This window comes from Neodiprion virginianus, chromosome 2 (assembly GCF_021901495.1).
Source record: "Neodiprion virginianus isolate iyNeoVirg1 chromosome 2, iyNeoVirg1.1, whole genome shotgun sequence".
NCBI classification, from domain to species: domain Eukaryota; kingdom Metazoa; phylum Arthropoda; class Insecta; order Hymenoptera; family Diprionidae; genus Neodiprion; species Neodiprion virginianus.
The window spans coordinates 14,833,465-14,860,148 of record NC_060878.1 but is presented as its reverse complement, the minus strand read 5'-3'; the positions used below and the strand labels follow the sequence as shown (position 1 = coordinate 14,860,148).

The 26,684-nt window shown below is 35.0% G+C and overlaps 2 protein-coding genes across 10 annotated transcripts; one reads left to right on the top strand and one right to left on the bottom strand.

Annotated features, from left to right (window-relative positions):
• The first annotated feature begins 1,331 nt into the window (after positions 1–1,331).
• Positions 1,332–8,400, top strand: LOC124298943 (GMP reductase 1-like). Of its 2 annotated transcripts, XM_046751641.1 has the most exons (6): positions 1,332–1,536; positions 2,146–2,265; positions 2,770–3,027; positions 4,007–4,195; positions 5,171–5,373; positions 8,147–8,400. In XM_046751641.1, exons 1-6 carry the CDS (start codon positions 1,450–1,452, stop codon positions 8,334–8,336), a joined length of 1,047 nt encoding a protein of 348 aa, XP_046607597.1. In that variant the 5' UTR covers positions 1,332–1,449; the 3' UTR covers positions 8,337–8,400. The 2 variants fall into 2 exon arrangements, with proteins under 2 accessions (XP_046607597.1, XP_046607598.1); XM_046751642.1 differs by lacking the exons at positions 1,332–1,536; positions 2,146–2,265 and adding an exon at positions 2,283–2,707.
• A 748-nt stretch (positions 8,401–9,148) lies between these two features.
• LOC124298942 (far upstream element-binding protein 1) lies at positions 9,149–26,105 on the bottom strand. Of its 8 annotated transcripts, XR_006906916.1 has the most exons (15): positions 25,782–26,105; positions 23,359–23,467; positions 22,402–22,617; positions 21,851–21,980; positions 20,289–20,543; positions 19,920–20,103; positions 19,308–19,508; positions 18,844–19,042; positions 18,595–18,752; positions 18,100–18,214; positions 17,858–18,028; positions 17,579–17,775; positions 16,183–16,483; positions 9,739–9,808; positions 9,149–9,302 (listed from the first exon to the last, which is right to left on the bottom strand). XR_006906916.1 is itself a non-coding variant. In XM_046751636.1 (14 exons), the coding sequence occupies exons 1-13, from the start codon at positions 25,863–25,865 to the stop codon at positions 16,220–16,222; spliced, it is 2,283 nt and encodes a 760-aa protein (XP_046607592.1). In that variant the 5' UTR covers positions 25,866–26,105; the 3' UTR covers positions 9,149–9,808; positions 16,183–16,219. The 8 variants fall into 8 exon arrangements, 7 of the variants coding, with proteins under 7 accessions (XP_046607592.1, XP_046607594.1, XP_046607590.1 ...); XM_046751636.1 differs by having other exon boundaries at positions 9,149–9,808; XM_046751638.1 differs by lacking the exon at positions 9,739–9,808.
• Positions 26,106–26,684: the final 579 nt, after the last annotated feature.

Below are 26,684 nucleotides of genomic sequence, written 5' to 3'. Positions count from 1 at the left end.
GGATTCTCGCTCTGAGGGGTGGCGCATCAATAATTGATATGCAAGTCTTTTAACCGTATTCACTTTCATATCTAAGGGGTGGATTTTTTCATTAAGGGTTGGTCCAATTATGTTGCTCGAACATAATGTAACAAACTTGCATCGACAAAGGATGTCTTTTATGACATTTGCAGTGGTATGAAGTGTGTTTATTTTGTACTCTAATCTTGAGGGTGCTTTTTTTACTAGAGGGATGGTTGGTTCAAATTCGTACTTGTCTATTCTCAAAGCACTTGAGCGGTCGGTCCTGGTTTCCATAAGCCTATCACGCATATTTCGGAAAGAGTTGAAGCACAAAAATTAGAGTCGGAGTACAAAAATAGCACCAAATTTTGATTTTCGTTTTATTACAATATCTGAATTCATTCGCCATAAACTTTCTTGGTCGATCCAATGTTTCGCGAACCTAATAGTTGACCATACATATTTCTGAAAGGTTTGGAGTACCAAAATCGAGGTTTAGGCACAAAATTAGCATCAAAATAAAAAATCAAAGTTATGCTATTGTCAAAAAAAAATGTTGGTGTTAGTCTAGTTCAGAAATATAGAATTCTTTTCTACCGTATCGGATACAACTGGTTAAATTTCTACGCAACGTGCACTTATCGGCAGGTGGAAATACGGAGAGTGCATTCGGAAATTATCTGCCGTGCTACCAGCGAATACCGGAACGCAGACCTGGCCTTTGGGTACGTTTAATTTTAGTCTCAGCGTTAGGGTGCTATTTCATGAGCAGTAAAAAGCAGCAGCAGTAGCAGTTTTCCCCTATCACTTCCGGCGTAAGTTTCTGCTGCTCGCAGTTCAGTTTCTCGAGCGACAAGCCACAAGATCACAAGAAGCCACGACCCGTTTCATGAGCAGCGCTGCTGCTGCGTAAAATTACCAGACTGATGCTAGTAAAAACTAGTAAGTTACTAAACCACTACTGCTTTTTACTACTCATGAAATAGCACCCTTAGGCACATGGTTAGCAGTAGTGATTAGGACACTACTCCGTGGTTAGCACCATAGATTTATGAAGATAGACTGAGCGTTCCCATAAGAGGCACTGACAATTACATAGAAAGGACAGAGATATAGCGGGAGTACCGCTCTCTCTTTTCAATCGGCGAGAGAGAGCAAGGAGTACTCCTGGCATATTTCTTTCCTTTAAATGTTTGCTTCATGCGGCTCACAAGAGCGCTCAGTCTATCTGTATAAGTCCATGGTTAGCACCCAATATCGGAGCGCTGTCGAGCAAACCAATGAAAATTTTTGTATGACAAGAAAGTGCTCGAATAGTCATTCGCTACTCGGCTGCTGCTTCAGTCCGCAAAGCAGCTTGACAGAGTTCGGGGAGACCGAAGTACGTCGTCTGCTTCGGAATTGATAGCACTGTTAGAATTTAAAAAAATTATACTCCTATACAATATGCCGAACATAATAAACGACATAAAACTGGACTTTAAAGATGTATTGTTGCGTCCAAAAAGAAGCACACTCAAAAGCAGATCGGACGTAAGTCTTTTTTCGCTAGTATAATTTTACCTAGAATACAGTTACCGTTGAAATATGAGCTAATTTTGATACATACAACTATACGACAATTACCTTGAAAAAATTCCGCAGCGTTAACATTTTTGCACGACTGATAGAATATCGCAACCCACGCAAATTACTATTCACAAAAAGTTAAGAAATCTTTTAAATAAGTAATCTGGCAATAAGTTCTATTCCATTTCCACTAGAAAAAATATCCAACTTGCTAATTTCGTCAGTTTTCGTATTGCCTCTGTTTCCTTCATGCCTGCGAAAAAAATAATGTCAAGAACAATGTCTGATACGGTACGGAATGTACGAAATAGAGTCAAGGGTAGTTAACTCGATTCTACAGCATGAATTGTGTCATGAAAATGCGTAGTGAACATATTGTATCAACTTAAACAATGCTTATCAATATTGAACAACAATAAAAAATTGAATAATGGCAACCTGAACCGGTGTTAAGCAGTATTGATTAGACAAATTAACAAGTGCATCAACCATGTTTTACATTGAAAAATGTCTATTCTACTTGCAAAATATGAGATCCATTCACTAATTTCTTATTACTCATTTCCAATACAGGTTGATCTTTACAGAGAGATGAAATTTCGAAATTCTAAACGCACGTATAAGGGCATTCCCGTGATGGCATCTAATATGGATACCATTGGGACTTTTGAGATGGCCAAAGCGCTGTCACAGGTTTGAAAGATGCGAAAAATTGAATTAAATACTTCGTTGCTAAACACGATGAGTAGAAATATACAGAAAACTGTTCTAAAACTTGGCTTGCCGAACGTATTCAATGCTCGGAAAATTGTATCATTCGTAAGAATAATTTGCCGATTGTTTTATGGAGTGTTTTGTACAATTATTGGCAACCTTGTAATAGATAAACACTAAATATTAACACTGAACATTGATCAAAGTGTAAAAACACCTGCGATAGTTTAGCCTACTTATAGCAGACTATTGAACTAACAATCGCCAGTTGAAACTGGAAGTAAAATTGCATACAAAATTATTTTGCTATCGCAACACTCGTAATGAAATGGTATTTGTCATTCTGTTACTTTTTTCCGGCCTTGATCAATCAATCTCGTTCACGTGTCGTATTTCTGAAAACTCAGCTATATACTTGAAGGTGAAATGTAAACAATTTTTATTAATAATAATTCTAAAAATTTACTCAATTTCGTTTTCCAGCACGGAATATTTACAACTGTTCACAAATACTACACAGCCGAGGAATGGAAAGATTTTGCAGCTCGTAATCCAGGTTGTATTAATAACATCGCTGTTAGTTCAGGAACAGGGCAAGAAGACTTTGAGCGGCTCTCAAGTATCGTAAATTCCGTCCCAGAAATTTCTTTCATTTGCTTAGATGTTGCTAATGGGTATTCTCAGCACTTTGTTGAGTTTGTGAGGAAAGTCCGATTCGCCTATCCAAATCACACAATAATTGTAAGTCGGTAAATTTATACTCGAGATTGCATGGAATGTAACAATATTTGACAATAATTTGCTTCATTTACTCGTCACAATCTCTTTTCTCATTGCTCTTACTGTCGGTACTAACGTGATAACAATCTCAATAACATTCAGTATTCCACATTACTTCGCCACTAGCTACAGTTGCAAAAACTGCATGTACTGCTTAAAATGATTTATCGTACGCGCTCCGATTGATTTCAAAGAACCCTTCCCACCAAGAGAACAAGCAAATAATCGCAAATAGTTGTACAGGATCATGCTTACAACACATTGTGAAACGGTTATTTGTTAGCTACTTGTACTGTCACCATCGGAAATCAAGCTGTGTTATAAACGATCAATCGTAATGTTGCTACCGAGCGAGAAAATTGTTTCGACCATTGTTTTTCTGCATATTATTACTCCTAAGTATGTAGAAATTCTGGTTACGGATATTCCAAAAAATATGCTTTCACAAATTAGAATCATGTCAGAATGCGTATTTTTTAAGTTAATATATGCAAGTCACATAGTGACAAGACTCAATACATAAAGAAAATTTCATTCGCAGAAGCGTACAATAATACTTCACACGTTTGAAAAAAAAATAAGCTCTTGGTTGTTAACTTGAATAATTTGCACTCCATTTCGCGTAATAACAAACATTGCGCATTCCTCGTTATTTGTTTATAAATAATTCTTATCTTTGACCCAGAATCAAGTAATTGTTCAACAGACCTATTGCATGAGTTGTCGCTTAGGAGAATATTACTCGAGTTTTCCGATGTTTGAACATTTGGAAGAATGAAAAATGACGATTAGTGAAAAATGGAGTTAGGTGCTATCCATAAATTAAGTAAGGGTTTTTCTGAATTTTTGAGGCCCAACGTGTAAGAAATCATAAGATTTTTCCGCAGTTGTTGGAATCTTTTAAACCTGGTAGGACTCTTAATGCAACATGTTTCAACAGGCTGGCAATGTTGTAACTGGAGAAATGGTGGAAGAGTTAATACTCTCGGGGGCTGACGTGATCAAAGTGGGAATTGGGCCAGGCTCAGTGTGTACAACACGTATGAAAACCGGAGTTGGTTATCCCCAATTAAGTGCAGTTATCGAGTGTGCAGATGCAGCCCATGGTTTGAACGGGCATATCATTTCTGTGAGTCCGAGTGTGCGTTTCCTTGGGAAATCAATGAGCCACACCGATTGAATGAAATAAGTTAAGAGAAGAAACAAAAAGCGTTCAAAGAACTCCATTACAGCAATGTTGTTTCTTCCAATGATAGTGAACACGAATGAAAGATCGGGTCACAAGATAAGAAATCACCAATGTGAAGAAAAGTGTTTAGGTGCAACGTTCAAAATGATTAAATTCTGTTATTTTCAACCGATTCTAACGCTTTCAGCATATTTTGGTCCGCATATAGATCTGTAGAGACTGCCTCAAATAATTTTTCAAAATCATTTATCTCCAGAGTAGATGAAAATAGATTTTTGGAAGTACACGCAAAAAAGGATTTGTTACATTTACGAAATACCGCAAACAAAATGTTTTTTTTATTCAAATAAAAGGCATTATTTCATTACTCAACAAAACAAAGTGATCAGAGCAGTAATTTGGGTCATTGATTGAAACGATATTTATTTGGATCAATAAAAAATTTTTTTCGCCATATTTAATCACCATATTTGGTAAATTCAAAAGTTTTATTTTTTTTTTAATCTGCGTATAGAGTACAACAAATATTCGTCAACGTTTGTACATTCCATCTGCACCATAATGTAAGATTTCTTGAATGTTTCTGCAGACAATATGTTGGAATCTGTTAGGCGATTAAAATAAGCCCAAAAACATTAGAATCGAATCAAAAATACTAGAGTTTAATAATCGTTTTAACCATTGTAATTATAAAACCCGTTCTCATAATCTTGATATTATTCTTCGAATTTTCTTAGATTCGTTTCAAATACAAAGTAGGGATGTGAAATCTATCCGTCTTCACTATCATTCGCGCAAATATTGCAGAGTCTTGTCTCGTTTTCTAAGCTAACTTTCAGACGGCTCAGCCCACGCATCCTCGATACACAGCCAAAGCCTCAAAAATGCGACTATAACATTACGACACGGTTTTAGGACGGCGGATGCACTTGCCCGGGAGATTTAGCCAAAGCCTTTGGCGCCGGTGCCGATTTTGTAATGGCCGGTGGAATGTTCGCAGGACATGATCAATGCGGTGGGGAGACGATCGAGAAGGAAGGGAAACGTTTCAAGCTCTTCTACGGCATGGCTTCCTCTACCGCGATGCAAAAACACGCTGGTGGAGTCGCGGAGTACAGGTAATAATGACGTCATTTACGTTGTAAGGGAAAAAGAGCCTCAGAAATTGCGCAGGAATATATAATATCCCATATTTCTGGACAATCCTCTGACAAAATTGTCATTATTTTATTTAACCGGCACTGAGAAAAATTTCATTTGTTATAGTAACTAGAAAAATTCAGTAAAATTGGTATAGTTAAAAAAAAATGTTTGAATATTGTTGGAATTACGAACAACGAGGTACGCATAACCATTTTGCGCTATCGTCGATCCGTTTTTGGTAATAGCGTCGCAAAATCAGTTTGTTCGGTTTACTGTACTTCTTTAGTTAAATAAGGTTTTAACGTAAATTTTCGCAAAAGTTACAAAAAAATATAGTAACAAGTGAGCACGATGAGAAAGAATAGTAACGGATACTAGACTTTCTGGTAACAGCTGCAAAATTAATTTTCATTTTGTACCTAGAACTATATTTTTTAATTGTAGTAAAAAATGAAAATAGTCGAAGACTGAGCGGTAACCGAAACTAAAAATTTCTCTCAGTGGGTTAACTGGTAGGCTTTCTCCAGTTTTCGTACCAAAACTGGTACAAGCAGATTATTCACCAAAATATATAGTAATATGTTTCTTGGGGTTTTTGATATTGCTGATTCGATTCCCGTACAGTCGACCCTGCAGCAGTTACTCGGGGGTCCGAAACTTTGGGGCTCCCTAGTTTTATGATGTTTCGAGATACTTGTAATCATTTTTTTTTCCAAGAAGTCCTAAAGTATAACCGAACAAAGGTAACAAATGAAAACAAAAAAAAATTGTAGGAAATTTTTTTTTTTTTTTTTTAAATTGTGAAATTGAAAAAAAAACAAGAAGAAGTGGAGTGTCAAGACAGTTCAAAACATTGTCATTTTACGCTGAAATAAAGAAATGGCACAAATTCTATGAATTTTTCCGTTACGATTTCGTAGACTCCGTGCCATTGCTTTATATCTGCCAGAAATGAAAATGATTGATACTTTTTTATTTCCAATTTATGACTTACCTGCATGCAGCATTTGAAAAACCGTATATACCGGCGATATTCCGAACACGAAGTGATCTTCATTGATCGGTTTTTGCAAAACCTTGTCTGATGTCCTTAAATTCTTTGAACGTAGTCTGATATTGTCGACAATAGTTTAAAATTGATGTCAACTTCTTTTCCGTCTATTACAGTGAAAGGGCATAAGATTTCTCTCTTCCGCTTTGATACAATCAACTTCTATTCCAGTTGCTTCGGCGATATCGTGCAAAATTGAATTTTAATATGGCGACAAAATCTTGGCGACGAAGGACGTAGATTTCTCAAAATAACACCGTGCGAATTTGCTTTATTAAAAAGTTACAAGGGCGCAAGTGAAACAAAAAAAATGTTGGCATCCGATTTACCGCCGTAATCATAGCTAAATTTTTATTTGTAAGTGCTTTGGTTAGAAGTGCCATCGCATCCCCATTTGCACATTAATTCTAAATTATCAACTGTGTTTTCAAGAAGACTTTTAATAACGTCCGATTACACGATTAATATTCTTTCAATTGTATTGTTTAGCAATGCTTGAAGTGTAATTGTGGCTCCACTGTCAGTCACAAAAATTTCTGAATTTTCGAAGTAACACTTTACTTCAGTAATTAATTCATATTTATAAAACGGGTAAAATTTATAATTATTTTTTAAGCTTACAGAACGTATTACATAATACTGACTTTTAGACAGTTTACTTTCTATTACAAGTAATAACGCTTCGTGAACTGACAGCATATTTTTTGTGACACCTTTTTTTTAACTGCCTTCTGTGACGTCCTTAAAATATTCAAATTGTACTTACTGTTTGGAGAAGTATCCATTTTGCAGAATCAAAACCGGTTAACTTTTCACTATTATGTATATGCGTAAGGAAACTTTTTTTTCAACTGTTGGCCATTTTCTAAGGATTTGGGGCCACTATGCGCCGGTCGATACGAGACTTACGCTCTTGTGAGATTTAAAAATCGCGATAACAACGGTCCACAAAATAATCCATCCTAGCAACCTCGGAGGTATTTCAAAAAATTCCAGAAAGTTTCCGAAAAAAACTCACATCCTTTATGAACTTCATTTTCCATTAATCTTTAAATGTCTAACTATTTCTGACTAAGTCAACTTTAACGTAAAAGTTGAATAAATTTCTGGATATAATTCAGATTTTTTCCAAACTTCTTTTTCGATTGAAAATCTGGGAAACTCTGATTTTTGTCTTTCTGACTGTTTCTGAACCAAATCGAGTCCGAGGTGAAAAATTCATATATTTTCAGAAATTCGTATTGCATCAATTTCAGAAAAAAATAAAGTTCTGGAGTTCCTGAGTATTTTTTAACCGAACCGCGTTATGTAAAACTGGAATGGATTTCGAAAAGAAATTTAATTTTTTTAGTAACAGTTCAAAATTCAATTTGTCTGAAATGCTGGTAAAAAAAATTCTGATCATATCTGTAAAACGATATTTTCAATAAAACTAGAAGTACAAATACTTTTCAGAAATTTTCAACAAATATCAAGGCTTTTACATATATATATCTGCCACAGATGTTTTCCTGCATGAAAATTGAAATGTTCCAACAAAATTTTTACACATTATTAGAATTTGTCACGATATTTTAGAAAAACGAAGAAACTGCGGAAAATTCGCATACAGAGTAAATCGGTACAAATTTCTGAAAGTTTCTGACGGTAATTTTTGCCAAGAATTTAAGTCGGTAATCAGTTTTCTTTCAACGCAGATCATCGGAGGGCAAGACCGTCGAAATTCCGTACAGAGGAGACGTAGAAAAAACCGTGTTGGACATTTTGGGAGGACTACGATCGGCATGCACTTACACCGGAGCAGCTCGTCTGCAAGAACTTCCCCGAAGAGCAACGTTTATACGTTGTACTCAGCAATTGAACACCGTTTACGGTCCACCGAATTGAATTCTAGCGAAAATTATTACCAAATTGCAAAAAATACTTGTTATAATATATATATATATATATATATATATATATATATATATATATAAAAAATAATATATATATATATACGGTGAATTAATTCTTGTATAACAACATAGTAGTCAAAAATTTTAATTGTTTGCTGGCAAATGATATATTTGTATTATAAAGTTAATATATAACGCGGCCTAATCTTTTCATGCGTCCCTTGATGCAAAGAGAGAGAGAGAGAGGTCGATTTTTATTTATTTACAATCGAATGCACAATAATAAGACTGCATAATTTTGAATTTCATCGGAAATATGTTGAGTTTTCAAAAATTAAACGCAATCATTCGCATCCATGCACGCATCGCACAACCGCTATATTTAGATTTTCAATTCAAAGTACATACTTTTACTTTCGCCAATATCCCTGAATCCATAGTTTATTTTTCTTCATTAATATGTTTAAATAATGTCAATTGGCATCCAATGAGTGATGTCTGCTGTTCGTCGAAACAAATGGGTACCATCTAATATCTGTAAAGCTACAATATTATAACTAACATAATTCTCTTGACGTGTACGAATAAAATACGAATCACTGTAATTTATCATTACTTTCATTTTTTGCCACTAATCCAATATTATTGACAAACAAAATCGATAAATTATACATATACATATGTATAGTAAATGTCTAAAAATTAGATGTTATGCCCTAAAACGATTGATAGAAGCTAAGAAATTATAGGAGTATCGTCACGTGTAAGTTTGCATTTCCAAACTACAATTAACAAACGCAAATATGTGATTGAGCAAGTAATTTATTTATTGAAAGACAAAAGAAAAACAAGATTCTCAATAAAGTTATTTAATTCTTAATTCAACATGCTTGTATGAGAACAGGGTAACTCCTCGATTTTCGGAAATAGCTGTAACTGTAGAATATGTCGCTAGGGACTAAAACCAGATAATGCAGAAACATAAAACAAAGTTGATAATAAAATATGGATAATTTCGGATCACACAGTTTAGAAACATGAATTTAATTTTGCTGATTGTCACAGCTGTGGCAGTCGGCAGGTTTAATGAAGGCACCCTAGACAGTTCCTAATCATGGAAAACATGAAACCAGTGATAATGAAACTCGAGATCATGCTCAATACTCACTTCGAGCACAAATACACAACATCTGGGCGAATCCAATCTTAAAATCTACGAAAAAAAGGAAACGCATGCAGGTATTCATGAACACAAATACAGAAATGGAAGTGACGAAACACACTGAAAAGTTTATATCGACATGAAATAATATTTTTAACTGTAAACTTTTTAGCATTCAGTCCAATGGTCAACGATAATTTATGAATTGAATACACTATTTCTTGTTACTTACCCTCGTTTGATCTCTCAATGAAGATGACGCACAGAGAGCGTTGATGCCAGCATTCTCCCATCATGGACAGCTATGATTCACGATTATGAATATGTAAAAATTTCATTTTACTTATAATCGAGCGAGATATAGATTCAGAAATAAAATATTACATTGAAAGAAAATGTCAACACCAAACAACAAGTTTTTCATTTAAACAATGATTAGAATGAATCTATAATATTCATGGTGAGATTATTCAAATTCAGAGAATCACTAAAATATAATGTACTGATTACTAAGCACTTATCACCGGGGAAAATTAGTATTTTAAATTCATTTGTTAAAATTTTTGTACCCATATTGTTAATAGCTAAAAATGCAGATGCATGCTTGATACACATAAAGCTGATCGATTAATGATACAAAATGAACAAAAAAAATCGATCATGGAATTACAAATTTTATAAAGGCCAGTTAATTCACCTCTATGAAATGTATCATCAAGTTACAAATTAATATTACATGGGACAATATTGAATCAGGTGGTGATAGAAACGTTAGTGAATGTAGAAGAGATAGTAAAACTAACATATTAATCTACATATTCACATGGGTCGTAGCTCAATAAAGGAGGTGAACATGGACATATAAATTATTAACATACAGAATGGAAATATTGTGGCCTTACAACTGTACCTTAAACTTCGAGAATTCATTTCATACACCATAACTGAGTGTAATAATTTTGCCGTTGGTCGTTATACTGGGAGAAAAACTGATCCAGCAAGAGAAATCGTTTAGTTTGAAACGTTGTTTTTGGCGAATGACGATTAGGAACCAGATACCTTGATTTAACTCAACTTTATCACATTATTGAAATTGGGGTGTAGCCGATTGTATTTATTATAAACACCCGATAATCAGAATGGAAGATATGATATTGATTAACACCGATATACATGAAATGACAATTTTCAGATAATCAACATGTTAGATAATTGGCGAACCAAGAAAAATAATTTGCCTGTCGAATGACTTTGATCCATGTAACAGTGTGGCATTCTATGGGTGAATAAAAATATTGTTCATCATGGGAATATTGGGTTCAGGTATAAGACCACAACAATATTATGATGCATAATATCAAATATTCACATCGAAGAATACCTCTGATAGTTCATAAAACCGTTTCATATGGACAATTGTAGAAAAAGGTTTAACATTTCCAAGTTAACATCTCCTCTCACAAATTAAGTAATAAAAAAGAAGATTTTCTGACGAAGGATCCAACTCTGTTTTGCGGACATGTGAACAGCAAAAGGATATCAATATTGAAGAATATGTAATACCTGTAAGGAGGCTGAAGTTACAAGGGTTACAGTCGAATAACGATTATCGCAAACCAACATATGAATATACATGTTCAACCGATTTCATTGAGTATAATGAAAAAAAAAATGTAATGAATACCTTGTCAAGAATAGATTTGAATACATCATATAAGACAACCAACAGGCAACAGTAATTATGTCAAAAACAGGTTCACGATCATAGCTAGAAAATCCAGTAGTGCGCGGCTCCTGGTTCCTATCAACGCATCATCATCATCATGCCAAGTAAAACATAATAGTGATTTGTTTCTTCCAACGGTGTCACTCTTTATCAGCAGTTTGGAACCTAAAAATGGTACTGGTATCGTTGACGATTTAAAGCAAAAAAATAAGTCACAGTTGTATTTACTGATTATAATGATACCATAGTGTGCACTAAACAAGATAATGTAATTCATTTGCATATACATAGATATAAGTATCGATTAAACTATTATCGGCAATACAAGTAAATTGTCAAACATTTTACATCCCTAAATGGTGAATGATCAAAACATGTCAACATGAGGTTTATAATGTCAATGTTTTTGTATTTATATATGTATATATATATATATATATATAATCAACGAAACGAAGGTTGTCATTTGTTACTTTTAGTCAAAATAATCCAGGAACGAGCATTTCTGTCGGATTAATTTAGTTTCGTAACAACGCTTTTTTCATAGTGCAATTATATAACTAACAATAAGAGTTACACAGTACAGGCATTCGAAATGTTTATGTATATATTATAGAGTTTAGTTGAGCTCTGGTTCTTCCATTTTTTGTTCTTTCATCTGCTGCATCATCCCCTGGTGATTTCAATTCGTTTTACAGTTATGTATTATATGGGGAAATAAATACATATCATAGAAAATGAAACACAGAAGGAGAGCACGTTGAAATTATAAATTTACCCTACTGACTTCGTTCGATAATGAATTTCAGTTTGCCTTATTACCTATAATTAGAACGTAAATCGCGTATCCTAGAATAACAATATATGAAACGAAGAAGCATTTCGGACAATATTTGTAATATATATATATATATTGTAATGCAATATATATATGCACGATACAAATAAGACATAGTCAGTGCTACTGGATCGCATGAGTTAAGGTGTAATCTTTCAACATAACCAATTTTATATCAGTCAGCGTAATTATTGATTACGCGAGTGAAGAAGGTATGGGCAGCGTTAACCATGTCCCAGTGGAAAGCTATCTGAAATCTATATCTGAAATGAACAAATCATTACAATACATGATACAATCGATGAAAATCACTGCTACACAATTAATTTCAAAAGTGTGCACATTTTGTCATACGTAATTGTATCATTTTCTCTTCATGTATACAGACCCTTTGTTCTTGAATATATTGAGTCTTCCTGAAGTTGTTCGCCATGTATTAATACTCTTTAATCCATTTCAGACAATCTCCAATACCGAAATTTGAATGATTTCATGTTTGCGAGATGAAATCGATTGTTACATTCTAATTTCGCTCAATCTTGCACTCGAAAGAATATTACAAGGTGAAGCATAATTAAATTTGCAAGCAACAACTTAGATTGGTTAAATAGATCGATTGCGGTTCACAAATGCATCATATTGATGGAATACTAATATTAGAAACAAACTTTCAAGTCTTTACAGAGTAGAACAATTGTGAAATCTGGTCAAAAGCGGAAGTCAGGCGATGGAATGGATTATTTTAACAATTGGCGGTGGGAAAATTTAAACACGGACGTTTTTTGAACGACCCTCAGCAATAATGGAGCTATTGGTGCGATAGGAAACCCCGCATGTCCGTAATACTTGCAGCCAGCGGTATGATTAATGTGTGATAATAATTACCATGAGTAGTGGTGAGCGATAACGGGAATTCTTCGTGATGCAAGCTGTTATGCATGCCATTGCCAAAAAATTGTATGATGAATTAGTGTATTATGAGCGTAAGTAAGGAAGAGTTTACGCATTTACTCGATGGTATTAGGAGTTTGTACACCTGAGTTTTCGTCGATTATTTTGAAATGCGGATGACGAAGAGGCGCCTAGCTGCTCACTATAATGCCGCAATTAAGGGTTAATCGGCCGGAATTACAACTTACAAAAAAAGAAAAGACTATTTATAATATCTCCAGCAATATTATTTGCTGTAATGATAGTGGAAATGAATGAAACGACATCCCTATGTAATTGAAACGAATTTGTACCAACATGTCACCGAATGGAGAAAAGGTTGTACAATAAGAACGTAACTAATTGAACTCTCGTTTTTTTCAATCTAATTTTCATGTTTTTGGGTATATTTCGGTCACCAGAGATCTCCGGAGAACTTCGAAATTATTTTTTAAAACTAATAGTCATCTCCAAACTCGATAGGAATACAGTTATACGATAAGTACGATACAACAGATGCTCGTAAACAAATACACTTGCACATTATGACTTTGCAACAATGTAAAATTTCTTGAATATCTTTCAAATAATGTATAATGAAAAACTGGTGAGCGAGCAAAATGAGCCCAAAACATTAGAACCAGAGTTCAACGATTTTGACCGTTGTAATTACAAAACCTTTCCTCAGATTATTGATATCTTAGATTGTGTTATTCGTATTTGCTCAGATTTATTTCTATCACACAGTCAGGATGTTGTTTTATTTGTGTTCTCATCATTGCAGCAATACAGATTGCTAAAAACTTTTTAACGGTTTTTTCTCGTTTCCTACCTTCTGATTCATTTTTAATGGTAAAGCGAGCCCGCACATAAAATTTCAAACCTGACTAAGAGATCGGTACTTCGAACAAGAGTTTTCTCTTTGGCACCTATGCTCGCTTTGCCAGAGAACAAATGCTCAGAAAAGAACACGTCCGAAAACGTTGATTAATAAAGAGAAAAAAAAAGAAAAAAGTTAAAACTGCGTATACTATAGATAATTGATTTTTTATTTGTTATTGGAAAGTTGACTATTCTATAATAGATGCTGACCTGACTATATTATGCAGTAATTATCCGAGTATCAGACTCTCAGAAATTACCACAGAACTTTATGCGTGTACAAAAGTGTAAGCGTCGCAAATACAGACAAAATGAACGAAGAAAAATTTTTAAATTACATATTTATGCGCATAACAGTAAAAAGTTTAAGCCAAACTATCTTGCTAGTTTTTTTTTTTACTTTGTTTTTAATACAGTAGACAAATAGACGAGATTATCCCTAGTCCGTAAACAAATTTCAATTTCAATTCTTTTGCGCAAAGTGCAGATATTCATATATCATATAGTGCGAAAATTTTGAATTGGGACAAACTTTACTGTTGAAGTTGGCTGGATTTGCGAGGAAAAAAGAGTAATTACGTGTAATTTGATCATAATATAGTCCATCATGCCCTATTATTCTTTTCTTTTAATTTATATTTCTTATATACTATTCACTATATCTAATGTATTTTTGGAAAATACATGATGTACAACTTCAGATTGACTCTGTATACTATCATAAACATTATTAGAGTAATAACGAGAAGTTTGCACGTTGTTTTGCTTGTTTTTATTCCTGTCTGTTTAATGCGGCTTCAAATAAGTAAAACTGCATTTGGTTGAGTTTTTCTTACTTTTTATATCTGCTTTTAATCATTATTATCATCTACTTAAATATAATAAATGAGGAAAAACAAACGGGTACGAACTAAATGAACGCGCCAAATTATGCCAATTTCATAATGATTCATAATGTATATGATGTTGCTATTAATGTATGGTAAGAGCTTACATAAATGATATCCAGAAAGTAGTTGCAAGTTATTTTTTAAGGTAAAAAAAAAAAGAAAATAACAAAATTAAACCATTGGAAGTCACATATTGGCAAATATGACTGGTGATTATGTTCATCTACTCCCTGGGAGTAGCCATCATCACTTTAATACCTTCCCTGACATTGAACTGGAGACAGATGTATTCTTGGTTCTATCGGCATACCGTAGATCCGACTTTTTGCACTTTGCAGTTGTACGATGAACACAAATTTCATCAGTTCCTGCAAGCGATGTACACATGTTGGCGCTGTAATGAATAAACGAAGTACATACAAACAGTTAGCAACGCCTTACATTTATAACCACGAAATTAAGAGTGATGCGACGTGAAGTGACAACTGCAACAATAAAAATAAAAACAAACCGTGGGAGAACAGGGTAATATAATATAATAGTAAACAAACGAGTGACCAAAAAAAGTGCGATAAATCATCTCAATAAAAGAATATTTGCAATACATGTATAAATATGTAATATTACCACTGATAATATCTTTCAACCACAAATCATCATGTTTTCAATTTTATCAATAATAATATTATTAATAGTAATAGTATTAACAATAGTAGTAATAATAATAACAACAACAATAATAATGATAATAATAGTATGTTTTAAAAGTCCACAACAATGGTTTAACTTAGTAGGAAAAATAATTGCAGATACTTTCTGGGTAAACAATGTATGTAAAATTGTATACATGAATGAACCATTATTAAATGAAAGAAATAAAAATTTCAATTTCATACTGATAATAAAACCCCTAAAATGTTTTCTTTCAATTAAGCAGTTGCAAATGATACACACCTTTTTTTTGAACATTTTCGAAATAAACATACGATGAACCACACATCTGCAATATGAATTATACAAACAAACAACATATTGAAACAAAACTATGCAACAGAAAATTATTCAGTATACGAGCACATAATCAACAATATTTTAAACAAGCATGTATTCGATTTCACGTATATAATATACATTTATATGCTTATGCGATATATGAAAAGAACGATATATGCAACGAGTTAGTCAATTCATACGTCATTGTGGTGAACATAATAAAAATGCGGACTTTGATAAAAAAAAAAAACCTACTCCTATTATACGTATAATACCTATTAGGATAAATATGGAGAAAATCAAGGAGACCAAAAGAGACATGCATCATTTTCTATGTTACATATACACATAATGGATATATGTACATATTAACACAAATATCAACGTCAATGTAGGTGAGTAGCCATTTCTACTTACGTATTGTTCATTGTTTTCATTTTTCATCCGTTGCTTATTAATTATCGGAGCTCGGCTGGGAGTATGGATAATTCTGATATCCAGCTGGGAAGGGAGGAGCCTGCTGGCCTGATTGCGGTTGGCTGGCGGAACCCGTGCTACCAGCGTAATAACCGGCTGGAGCAGACCCGGGACCCATTCCTGGATAGCTTCCGTAACTTTGGGGAAAAGAGGTCGGTGTTCCAGTCGGTGGACCGGCGGATTGCCCCTGTAAAGCTTGTTGCATTTGGGGTTGCGCTAATTGACTTCCCTGCAAACCCAGCTGAAACACACATCCAGAGTTAAGTACCTTGACATGGTACCTTTCCAAGCTTGGGTCAAGTTGGTTGGCACAATTTGTTCCGGAATATTTCGTATACCATACGTAAACAGTATTACACGATAAAATTTTTCGACTCCTTATTGCAGGTAATTATTCAGGGTGGCCATTCAATTTGGTTCGAAAATTCTCATACTTTTTTTCTCTCGACATTTTTGCTTTGGCATATCAACTATCTCGATACTTGTATCTTACAGAAAACGTTAGAATTGAATTGTTCATTATTAGAAAACAGACGGTCGTAAAGATTAGTATGCTTCAATCTCAAGGATGAATCGGTCCCACTGTCTGAATAGAAAATTATGAAAGAGAAAAATTATACAAAAACAAAGTCTCCGGCAATAGTACTTGTGCCACTGACAATGAACACGAATGAAAAGACGTCAATACTATGTAATTGAAATGAATTTGACCGAATTCGAATAACAGAAGCTGACATATCAACCAAGAGACAAGAGGTTATACAATTAGAACCTTCAAAAGACTAACCGTGAGAATCTGATGAATGATATCATGGTTTAATTATTTTGAACATTCCAATTATAAAACCACTGCAGATTGTCGATATCTTAGCTCAGGTACTATAAATTTGCTTAGATTAATTTCAGTTATATGATACGGAGATTCTTTCATAAGCGTCCATCATTGGCACAAATAACACCGTTGAAGGTTTTACAAACTTTGTCTTCCTTTTTCCTAACTTTTGATTCAGCCTGCCCATCCATCCTCAAGCAAGCATATTCATATTGTTAGCAATACCATCACTACCATCTACATAAATAAATACTGATAATCAAGCACAGATAAAGAAAAATTTATAAACAACTAGCAATTTTGAATCATTAGGAACAATTGAAAAATAGAAAAATTTCATTGAACACCATCATTCGTGGAGATTCCTAGAAAACCTGCAAGTATTTGCTAAGGTTTCCTAACATTTCCCTAACCTTTCCATACCAATCAAAATCCTCCGACATTTGCCGATTTTCCAAGTTTTCCAGACGAGTGGCCACCCTCGATAATTGATTACGATTTTACCTTGCCAGCTTTCATTTGTGCCTCTATTGCTTCAGCTTCCTTAATCTTCCCGATACTTCTATAATACTCTGCCCACTGGGCACTGTAATCCGCTTGACCTCCATTCTGTGCTGCAGTTTGTGGTTGTTGCTGTTGCTGCTGTGGAACAGCTCCGGCAGTTCCAGCTGGGGTTGGATTGGCTTGACTCGGAGTATTTCCTGCAAGAATTAACGTAATCGTGGAGCCTAATTGACAGCAAATTCGACGATGAGTCGAGCTCTAGAAGTCGAAAATAATCACCTGGCTGTGGTTGAGCCTGATCAGGTTTTCCTTGTTTCGCCTGTTGCTCGATCATGTCAGCTTCTCTGTGCATACCAAGTGATCTGTAATATTCCGCCCATTGTGCACTGTAATCTGGTTGTCCTGTTTGCGGGTTAACATGTACTCCGCCAGGAGTTGCACCAGGGCCAGCTGAAATAATGGAACACTCTATGAACTCACTGCGCAGTGATAAATCATTTCAAATTATTTGTGTAAATTACCTGTATCACTGGACTGAGCTTGGTTTGGCCAAGATTGATATCCTGATCCAGAATTCCAGTTTGGATTGTATCCAATAGCCCCTTGCCCTGCTGTAAAGGGGGCTCCTCCTGGACTCTGCAATTTTTTTTATCATGAAGAGAGTTACGTTCATCGAAGGTTATTACAGAGGGGACATAGCACATTTGATTTATAAAATCAGGAGTGAACAGCTGTTAAAATTCGTTATTACAAGAATGTAAAGCCATGACATCAACACAATAGAATAAAAATTACACATCATTGATAAAACGTATACGGCACTCCAGTTGTATAACGCATTTTATAAAATACTACAGAATTATCATATTATGGCGATTTCTTGTCCCATACCTTAAGACACCATCTAAAGATAGAGCTTACTCAAAACTCGATAGGGATTATATTGGAGAATCAACGGTTGACAAATAGGAAACTGAATTTCAGTTGATTTGTTATGAAGAAAAAAATCTACGTACCAATCCAAGTTTCTCACTGAATATTCTTTTCGCATGTTCGACCTGTTCCGGATTTCCGCGTATTATGAATATCTTTTCATTTTCGTTACTCTGATTCCGCCGATCAAGTTCGCAGTGAGCTCCAGTTTGTTGATTGATTTGTTTGATAGTTTCTCCACCTGAAAAAAAAAAAAAAAACACATTCGGAATAGTTCCAGTTGAATTTTTTTAGGCAGAAACAATCATCCCATAATGAAGATGGCTTTTTACCTTTGCCAATGATGATTCCACACTTGGTCGATGGAACAGTGAATGTTGTTTCAACTTTGTCTTGCATTGGGCCACCTTGGCGCCTGTCCCACCCGCCACCGAATTCGTTTGAATTACGACCACTACCGAAACCATTACCACGTGGTCCCCCTGCTCCTCTGCCACCACCAGCCATGGGATTCCGCCCGTCATCTCGTCTCTAATAGACATAAACATAGTTTAAAATTTTGTATCGGCTTGTATCCTAATAACCAAGGCTTAAACTATCTACATAAATGGTTCAGAAAAGTCTCAAAACACCATTGCGATATTTAGTCGATAGTACCAAGTATTTGAAACATTAGAAAACACTTACAATTTGCGAATTAAGTTTCCGCATGTTTTTCTGTATATTAAGGATGCAATAAAGAATTCAGCTCGGATTCCCCTCTAACTTACAAACTAGAATAAGGTTTTACCATTACACTGTCAATTAATTCTTGAATGCGTTGTCGTGCTTGTTCCACTGCTTGATGTTTACCGGAAAGCAAACACTTTCGGTCACCTGGACCATCTTCTCTACCTTGTTGGAATTGTACACGGGCTCCTGTCTCAGCTTGAATTTTTTTTATCATGTCACCACCTTTTCCAATAACAACACCCACTGCGGCTCGTGGTACAAGAACCTGAAGAGGGTAATTCATCGGCATTATTATGAACTCTAGCACTCGAATTCGCTATCTGGTGACGATATTCAACATCTGAGCGAGTAGGTCGAATCGTATCAGCTGAATACGTACTATGTACTTGTTTATGTGCAAATTCACAAATTTCTTGCAATGAAAGTTTCGTATTATATTTTAACATTATAAAAACAAAATGCATTTTTATAAAGATACATGTGTCTACATTTGTTTATGTACGGCGTGACCGACTCACTCTAGTGCATATTTTCACCGCTAGGTTCAATTTCTTAAGTTACGCCTCTGTCAGAGATCCCAATATCGTTCAAATAATTGGAAGCAATTGTACCAGTTTTGCTATGGCATCATTTTTTTCAAGGTTTTATTGCCGCCAAGCAAGAAACAGTAGCTTACCTCAACACCGTCGCCACTTTGAGAGCCATGGCTAAACCCATTGTCAGTATTATTATAATTTGTTCCCCCTCTGTCAGAACCTCCTCTTTGTGATCCTCTATGGAACATTTGCATCTCTTTCTCAGCTATCAACTCGTACACTAGCTGTTTGGCATATTCAACTTTTTGCGGATCTCCCGTTATTCTAAAATATTTTCACTTAAATCTGAGTCATGTTAACACACCCCAAAACAATGTGGAAATCCACTGTAAGCTTAAAATGTACATTCACTGTGTTTCAAAGGTATCACGCCGAACTGTACAAGTCGCAAAATTATTGAATAGTTTAACTGAGTGCATAAGAGATTGTGTCTTCGATTTCAATTTCACCTGAGTGGTTTTTCTTGTTCTTGAGAAGGGCCTTCTTGAATAACGACCATCTTGGCCCCGGACTTCTCTTGTAGTTGCTTAATCGTTTCTCCCCCTTTGCCAATGATCAAACCAACTTTAGGACCAGGTATCATTATTTCAACAAACCCGGGATGGCCAATAAGTGCGCTGTTACCGCTACCAATATTCATGTCACCAATGCCCTCCGTTCTGCTTCTTTGATTAACAATGGAGAGGACTAACTCTTTAGCACGACTGAAATGTTATTTCGGTGAGACGTGCGTCGTCGATTCTTTATTATTCAAATGTTAAATGAAAGAAAATAGGTGTACAAATACGCATATTCCGGGATATTTATATTGCGTAAGTATTAGATATAATATAATTTTGAGTATTGGCGAATATCACATTTAATTGGAAAATATTGAACACTGAAACTGTAACCAATAATTAAGCTTTGAATACAGCAAACGTCATTGTAAATATTCAAAAACTCTTCATGGGCTATGAAATGCCTTTAAAATTATTTCACTTGTGAACTGAGAGTAAATATTAAAGAATCTACCTTAGGCCAAACATTTGTGACCTTGAGATTGAAAGATTTGTGAGAATAAATACGTCTATGATCTACCGAAAGATTGCCTGATTACAATACAATTTGAAAAACTGTCCATTTTCTGGCTGTTACTCGGAACAGACTAAACTTGACACTAACCTTCGTCATAACAATAGAGTACGCTATTATTAGAAGGTGAGAAGAAAAAAAAAAACTCAATCACTTGTACAGACAAGCTTGACAAACCGAATTTCTTCGACAAACGTCTCAATTATACTCTATGCATAGGGATTGTATGTACATATATTTGTGTGTATATAAGTATGAGATATACAGTGCCGGGTTTGCCAATTTCAAGTTCGTACTACTCCCAGAAGGATTTGTATTTTCTAATTCGGCTGTTCCAGTTATAAAACGCATTTATTCCATATTTTTAATTTAAAGAAATTATTTCTTTTCAATTCTATTATGAAAGTTCGAAACTGAAGGCCTGTTTTGCATTTGTGAAAAAGAAAATCTCAAAAGTACTGTGTCAGATAATGATATACGTTTATATGTATATACAAACACACCGACTATATATTTTAGTAAGTGCAACTGACAGCATTATGGGGAGAAAAAAAAAAAAAGAAAAAAAAAAAAATTGAAGTCATGGACAGTTGCTTTCTAACAACAAAATTTCACCCAAAGTTTCAAGATAATGTAAATTTGGTTTGAAACAACAAGTTCAATTGGATACTGTGAAACGTAAGTGACACGATCAATTAAAGTATTTGGGAAAATTATTTGAATAAAAAATATTGCTGCGATTTCTAGATGGTGAAAATACAATACTCATTTTCTTAGTTTGAATTTACAATCGATCGCAACTTTCGACATCAAAAAAAGCAGTCAATTTTGTTGGTGATAATTTGAAAATTCAAAGCTGTAAAGGTTGAAAAATGGAAAAAAAAAAATCGGCAATAACTGTTATATTGAGGGTATAAAGAAATAAAAAGTAAGTTACTTGACGGCTTCTCTGGACCCTGTGAGAGTACAAACACGTTCTGGCAATCCGCCACTCTCTGGCGCCATTTGTATCTTGCACCCAGTTTCACTTTGCAATCTAGTTATTTGTTCTCCACCTCTGCCAATTACTGGAAAATAATAAATGGAGATGACCATTAATTTACAGATAGATAGGGAATCAAAAGCTGGATAGGTCAAAAAATTTTCGACAAATTTATGATGCCAAATGCACAATTATAGGAAAGGAAAAACACCAGGGGACATTCGAATTTCAAATATTCAGTAGATATCATCAAAATTGAACAGAACTTTGTTGAAAAATTTGTTGCACCCTTCGCTAATAACGAAGATAAGTTTTTGTACCAAACGCCACAGTTAACCTTCTGCAACCAGCTAAAGCATCACCCAAGAATTGATAGTCTGAACTATGCCTTTCGCATCATTCGTTGGCGTTGAAAATGTCTGGACACGATGATTTATGGAAGATGATGAAGAGTCGTTTGACCATGGTCTTACTAGGGAAGAGAGGCGGATGACGTTTATACTTACTTAGCCCAACCATTTTGTCTGGGACTCTAATATCCTCATTACAGATACCTCCCATTCCAGCCATGACGGCAGGAGGTGAAGTCGACTGAACAGCCACTCGGGCAGCTACAGCTGCCTGAGCCGCAACTTCACTGATAGAAGTACCAGTAGGTGGGCCCCCCCGTAGCCCAATCATAGGATCTGCTACTAAAGCCGCCACTTTTTTTGCTTCTGGCTCTGAAGAAGTTAAAGAGATCATATTCGCATAAAACAATGTTCAAAAACTTGTGGTTCAACAGTTAGTGAGTAGTTTTAGCGTGCATTTTCATATTCGACCCTATAACAGGAACTCAACAGCTCAAGAAGGGTAGGGATTAAAAAGTAAAATCATCGCATTACGGAAGGATCGTAATATTGAATTTTCAAAAGCCCAGAAAACTAATTTATAAAATTTTAAAATGAAGGCTGAAATATAGAGAAGCAAAAATGCAAATAGTTTAAAGTAAACTACGATTCTGTACTTTCTATACTTTGACTTTTGACATTCTAAAATTCTATGAATTAGATCATCGGTTCATTGAAAATTCTACATTATGATACTTTCATTGTGTAGCTATTCTATTTTTGGAACCTCACTCCTAAAGACGATTGTCGAGCGGTTCTGAAACCAGTACTACCTGACCTTAGTTTCAAATCATTCGAAAGTGTTACCATCTACTCAAGATTAGAGTACCACATAATAAGATAAAACAGAGTCATTGAATCGTGTGACTTATGTTTGTAAAATACATAGATATATGTAATTGCGTATGTAAATATACCTTGCACATTTTATCGATTATAAGTCATTGGATATTGTTGTATATTTTATCAACATTCCAAACTTCAACCTCGTGAAAATTAGTGGATCAATCAATTACAGTAAACGAAACGGACAAAGATAACTTAAAAACAAAAACAATGTATGTATGCTAGTACCTGAAGTGTGAAGAGATTGATTTGCCTCACCTGGACAATCTTCAAGAGGACGCTTTAACTTTGGTTCCGTATTACTTTGAGAACCGGCAGGATTTATTTTAGCTGCAATCTGTAAACAGAAATAACAGCAGTCCGATTACGAACATTATTGTAAAACTTATATCCTTCAAGTTCAGATTCATCATTGCACAGATGTACCTATTCCGATAAAATATCACTTACCCCGACTAAGACTTACAGAGAAAACTATTTTTTACCTAACAATTCTCCTTGGGATTGAAAGAAAAAAAAAAGCTGACAATGGAATGGATGGAGAGATTTTTTATTTTAGGGAACCCAAGTTTGGATTTACCCACTAATTGTGAATGTGGGTCAAGAGTATGAAACTTGTAACTCTGCGAGTTTGAAGCGAGTGATAGTAGTGAAACTTTAAAAAATTAATTATTTTGTGGGTGGCGATTCAATTAACATTTTGAATTTTGTCGACGTTTTAAGGTTTTCCAGATCTACATTATGAAACATCCCTGATTTTCCGAAAAAATTTATATTCCTTTAATAACTCTTTTCATAAGTTACACATGTATTTGTTCATAGTCAAACTGACATATCTGGTTGAGGGATACAAACTAGAACAAATGTTATTGAAAAATTACTAAACCACTTGTCTCGCATTTGTAACATCATTGACGTCAAATTATTTCAACCAGTGTGTGCTATATTGAAGAAATAAGTTACGAGTTCTTATGACGAATGTTAAAAAACAACATTCATTTGATTGAAAATTCCCATCATATATTTTCCCTGACATTCCATCGATTTCTCCAGAGTTTCCAAAATTTCATTGACCAATCGCCAGCCTGATTTTGCAACTACATTCACAAAAAATCTAAAGTATCGGAGTGTGCAAAATATGATTATGTTAATATTGTTAAAGATGTATTACGTTTTACTGAATTTTAATAGTGCATTGTGTATTAAGGGCAGAAAGCTAGCAATCGACGTGAGTGCGATTTTCAGGAGTCCAAGAGGACCCAAAGCTACCGAGGCTCACCAAAAGCGAGCCTCGATATGCCGAGAGTCATCAAGGCTTACCTAAAAATCCTACGATCAGCATCAATCGCCTACCACCCGTAGTGCACACAATACTTTTGTATCCATAGCCTGCATCGAAAGTTTGCCTTTGAGTGCATAATCATTCTCCATTGTTAGGGGAAGTGGGAGTAAAAACATACTTCGAGCCCACTTGTGATATTTTGTAGCCGCCCACTTGTTTCTGGGTGGAAAAAAAGATACTTTGTGCCCACTTTATACGCATAAAAAAGCATGCTTTCAGTGCAGATTGGACGTAAATTATTTTTTAGTAGCGAAATACCGAGTTTGCCCAAAAATGAATTGTTATAAAAACATTATCAACTTTAACCTCATATAATTTGGTTACGGAAAATGTAGCAAATGTAATGACCATTCTATGTTTCTAAAACTGACCAGAGTAACGTCTTTTGCAAATTGCAACATTTATATACTAAATTATTTAACTCAAAATGACAAAAAGTATGTGAATGGTGTTTGGAAACGAAGAGCTCCGTAAGGAAAAAGAGATAAGCAAATTGATAAATGCAGGATGAACCGTCGCTATTCATTGAAATAACGATGTCCAGGTTGTTGTTGAATAGCCGCAAGAAATGAGGGCTGTTCAAGTTGTGATCGATACATTTCAAAATAAACAGTGTGAGTAAGAAGAGTAAATCTATAGTATTGGAATCAAAACATAACGTGTTTGGATTGTAAGTGAGAATGAAACTACGGGTAACAAAACGATGGCCAATTCTGTGGAATTCTGCAGCACCAATTAAAATCAACGTTTCACAATATATCACTATACAACATACATACTAGTAGATTGGCTACTTAATAAACATGGAGATTACTTTTTTACTAGACATGAATATTTCAGCAGACATATCGCAAAGTTACATTTAATGGAACATTGACTCGGGAATAACTGTGAAACAAGTGATTTAGCTAAAAAGTAACGACTACGCGTGTACCGTTTAACCAGAGATATTGAAGAAGTGATACAGCGGAATTAGATTGATATTGACTGAGTAATTTTCTGGCAATAATATATGAGTTGTAATACTGCAGCGTAATTAGGAAGAGTAGCGAGTATATTCGAAGAGAATTAGATAGTTGTTAAAAAAAAATTGGGTCGAAGAAATGGTCCTCGTTATCTAGAGAAATCTAAACATGGATTCAGAGACTCGTAAAACGTGTAAAGCATCTGCGAGGGAAAACGTGCGTGTAGTTGCAGCTATCCCAATTCCCAAGCGAGCAATTGCGAGTGAAGCCGAAATGGAGGTCGGACGGGAGTAGAATCAGTTATCGCGTAAAATGAATATTCGGTGATAATTTGACGTACTTACCTGTTTGGCACGTTGCAGGGCAGCTGCAAACGCGGAACTTTGACTGAAATTTTGTGGCGGAGCGACCGCTGAATAATCACTCATGATGAACCATGAAGGGGAAGGACGATGAAAGGCTCGTTATTTCTCCCTGTCCGTATCTCGCGTAGGCAGAAAAACTTCAGTTACTGTAGTTTTTATTTGGTTGTAAGATGTAAACTCGGAACGCGACTGAACGAAAACCGACGCTACTTTCTTGCTATTTTATTTCACACAAGAATAGCTGGGGCAGTTAGTGAAATCCACAATTAACACCACAACGCGCAAGCGTCAGCATCGGATCATGACCCGCCATAGATAACAAATGCTAACAGATTACGAACCCACCCAAGAAAAGCGTACATCCGGTTTCTTGTTTCCCATTTCTGCCGCCTGCGGCGGGCCCAACAGACAATTCAGAAGGTAGCATCCCACGGCCGTGACTGACGATGAAAATATATAAGGGGCTTTTCACGTCAACTCAATAAACGGTTGACCATGACATTCTTTTGATTTCATCTAGGATTTTTCCAATGCTGAGTATTTTTTTTTTTTTTCTTTCAAACAAATCGAAATGATGTAAGATGGGTTCAAAAATTCATGGTTAAACAACGCTAAAGGTCAACACGCGCTATATCAAACTGGAGCTGAACGAAGCGAAGAGAAGAACGAAGCATGCGGAACGTATCGGAAACAAAGGATCTGAAATTGAAGTATTTGAAATTTTTTTCTAAAATATTTGCAACTTAAAGATGACTTCATAGAAAATGTTGAAAAAATAAATCGGTGTCTTGGACATGTTGCTATCGCCTATAAAAGATTCAATATATGCAGGTGAATATAAACGATACATGAGCGTATAATATTTGATTAATATTCATTTTT

What these genes read in the sequence shown, in the direction of transcription:
- LOC124298943 (XM_046751641.1), top strand. Translation starts at nt 1,450, where the DNA reads ATGCCGAACATAATAAACGACATAAAACTGGACTTTAAAGATGTATTG. An exon ending in TGGCCAAAGCGCTGTCACAG is followed by an intron (nt 2,266 to 2,769) that starts GTTTGAAAGATG and finishes TTCGTTTTCCAG; the next exon opens with CACGGAATATTTACAACTGT. An exon ending in ATCCAAATCACACAATAATT is followed by an intron (nt 3,028 to 4,006) that starts GTAAGTCGGTAA and finishes ATGTTTCAACAG; the next exon opens with GCTGGCAATGTTGTAACTGG.
- LOC124298942 (XM_046751636.1), bottom strand. Translation starts at nt 25,865, where the DNA reads ATGAGTGATTATTCAGCGGTCGCTCCGCCACAAAATTTCAGTCAAAGT. An exon ending in AGACAAAATGGTTGGGCTAA is followed by an intron (nt 21,981 to 22,401) that starts GTAAGTATAAAC and finishes ATTATTTTCCAG; the next exon opens with TAATTGGCAGAGGTGGAGAA. An exon ending in TTCAAGAATTAATTGACAGT is followed by an intron (nt 19,043 to 19,307) that starts GTAATGGTAAAA and finishes TATGTCTATTAG; the next exon opens with AGACGAGATGACGGGCGGAA.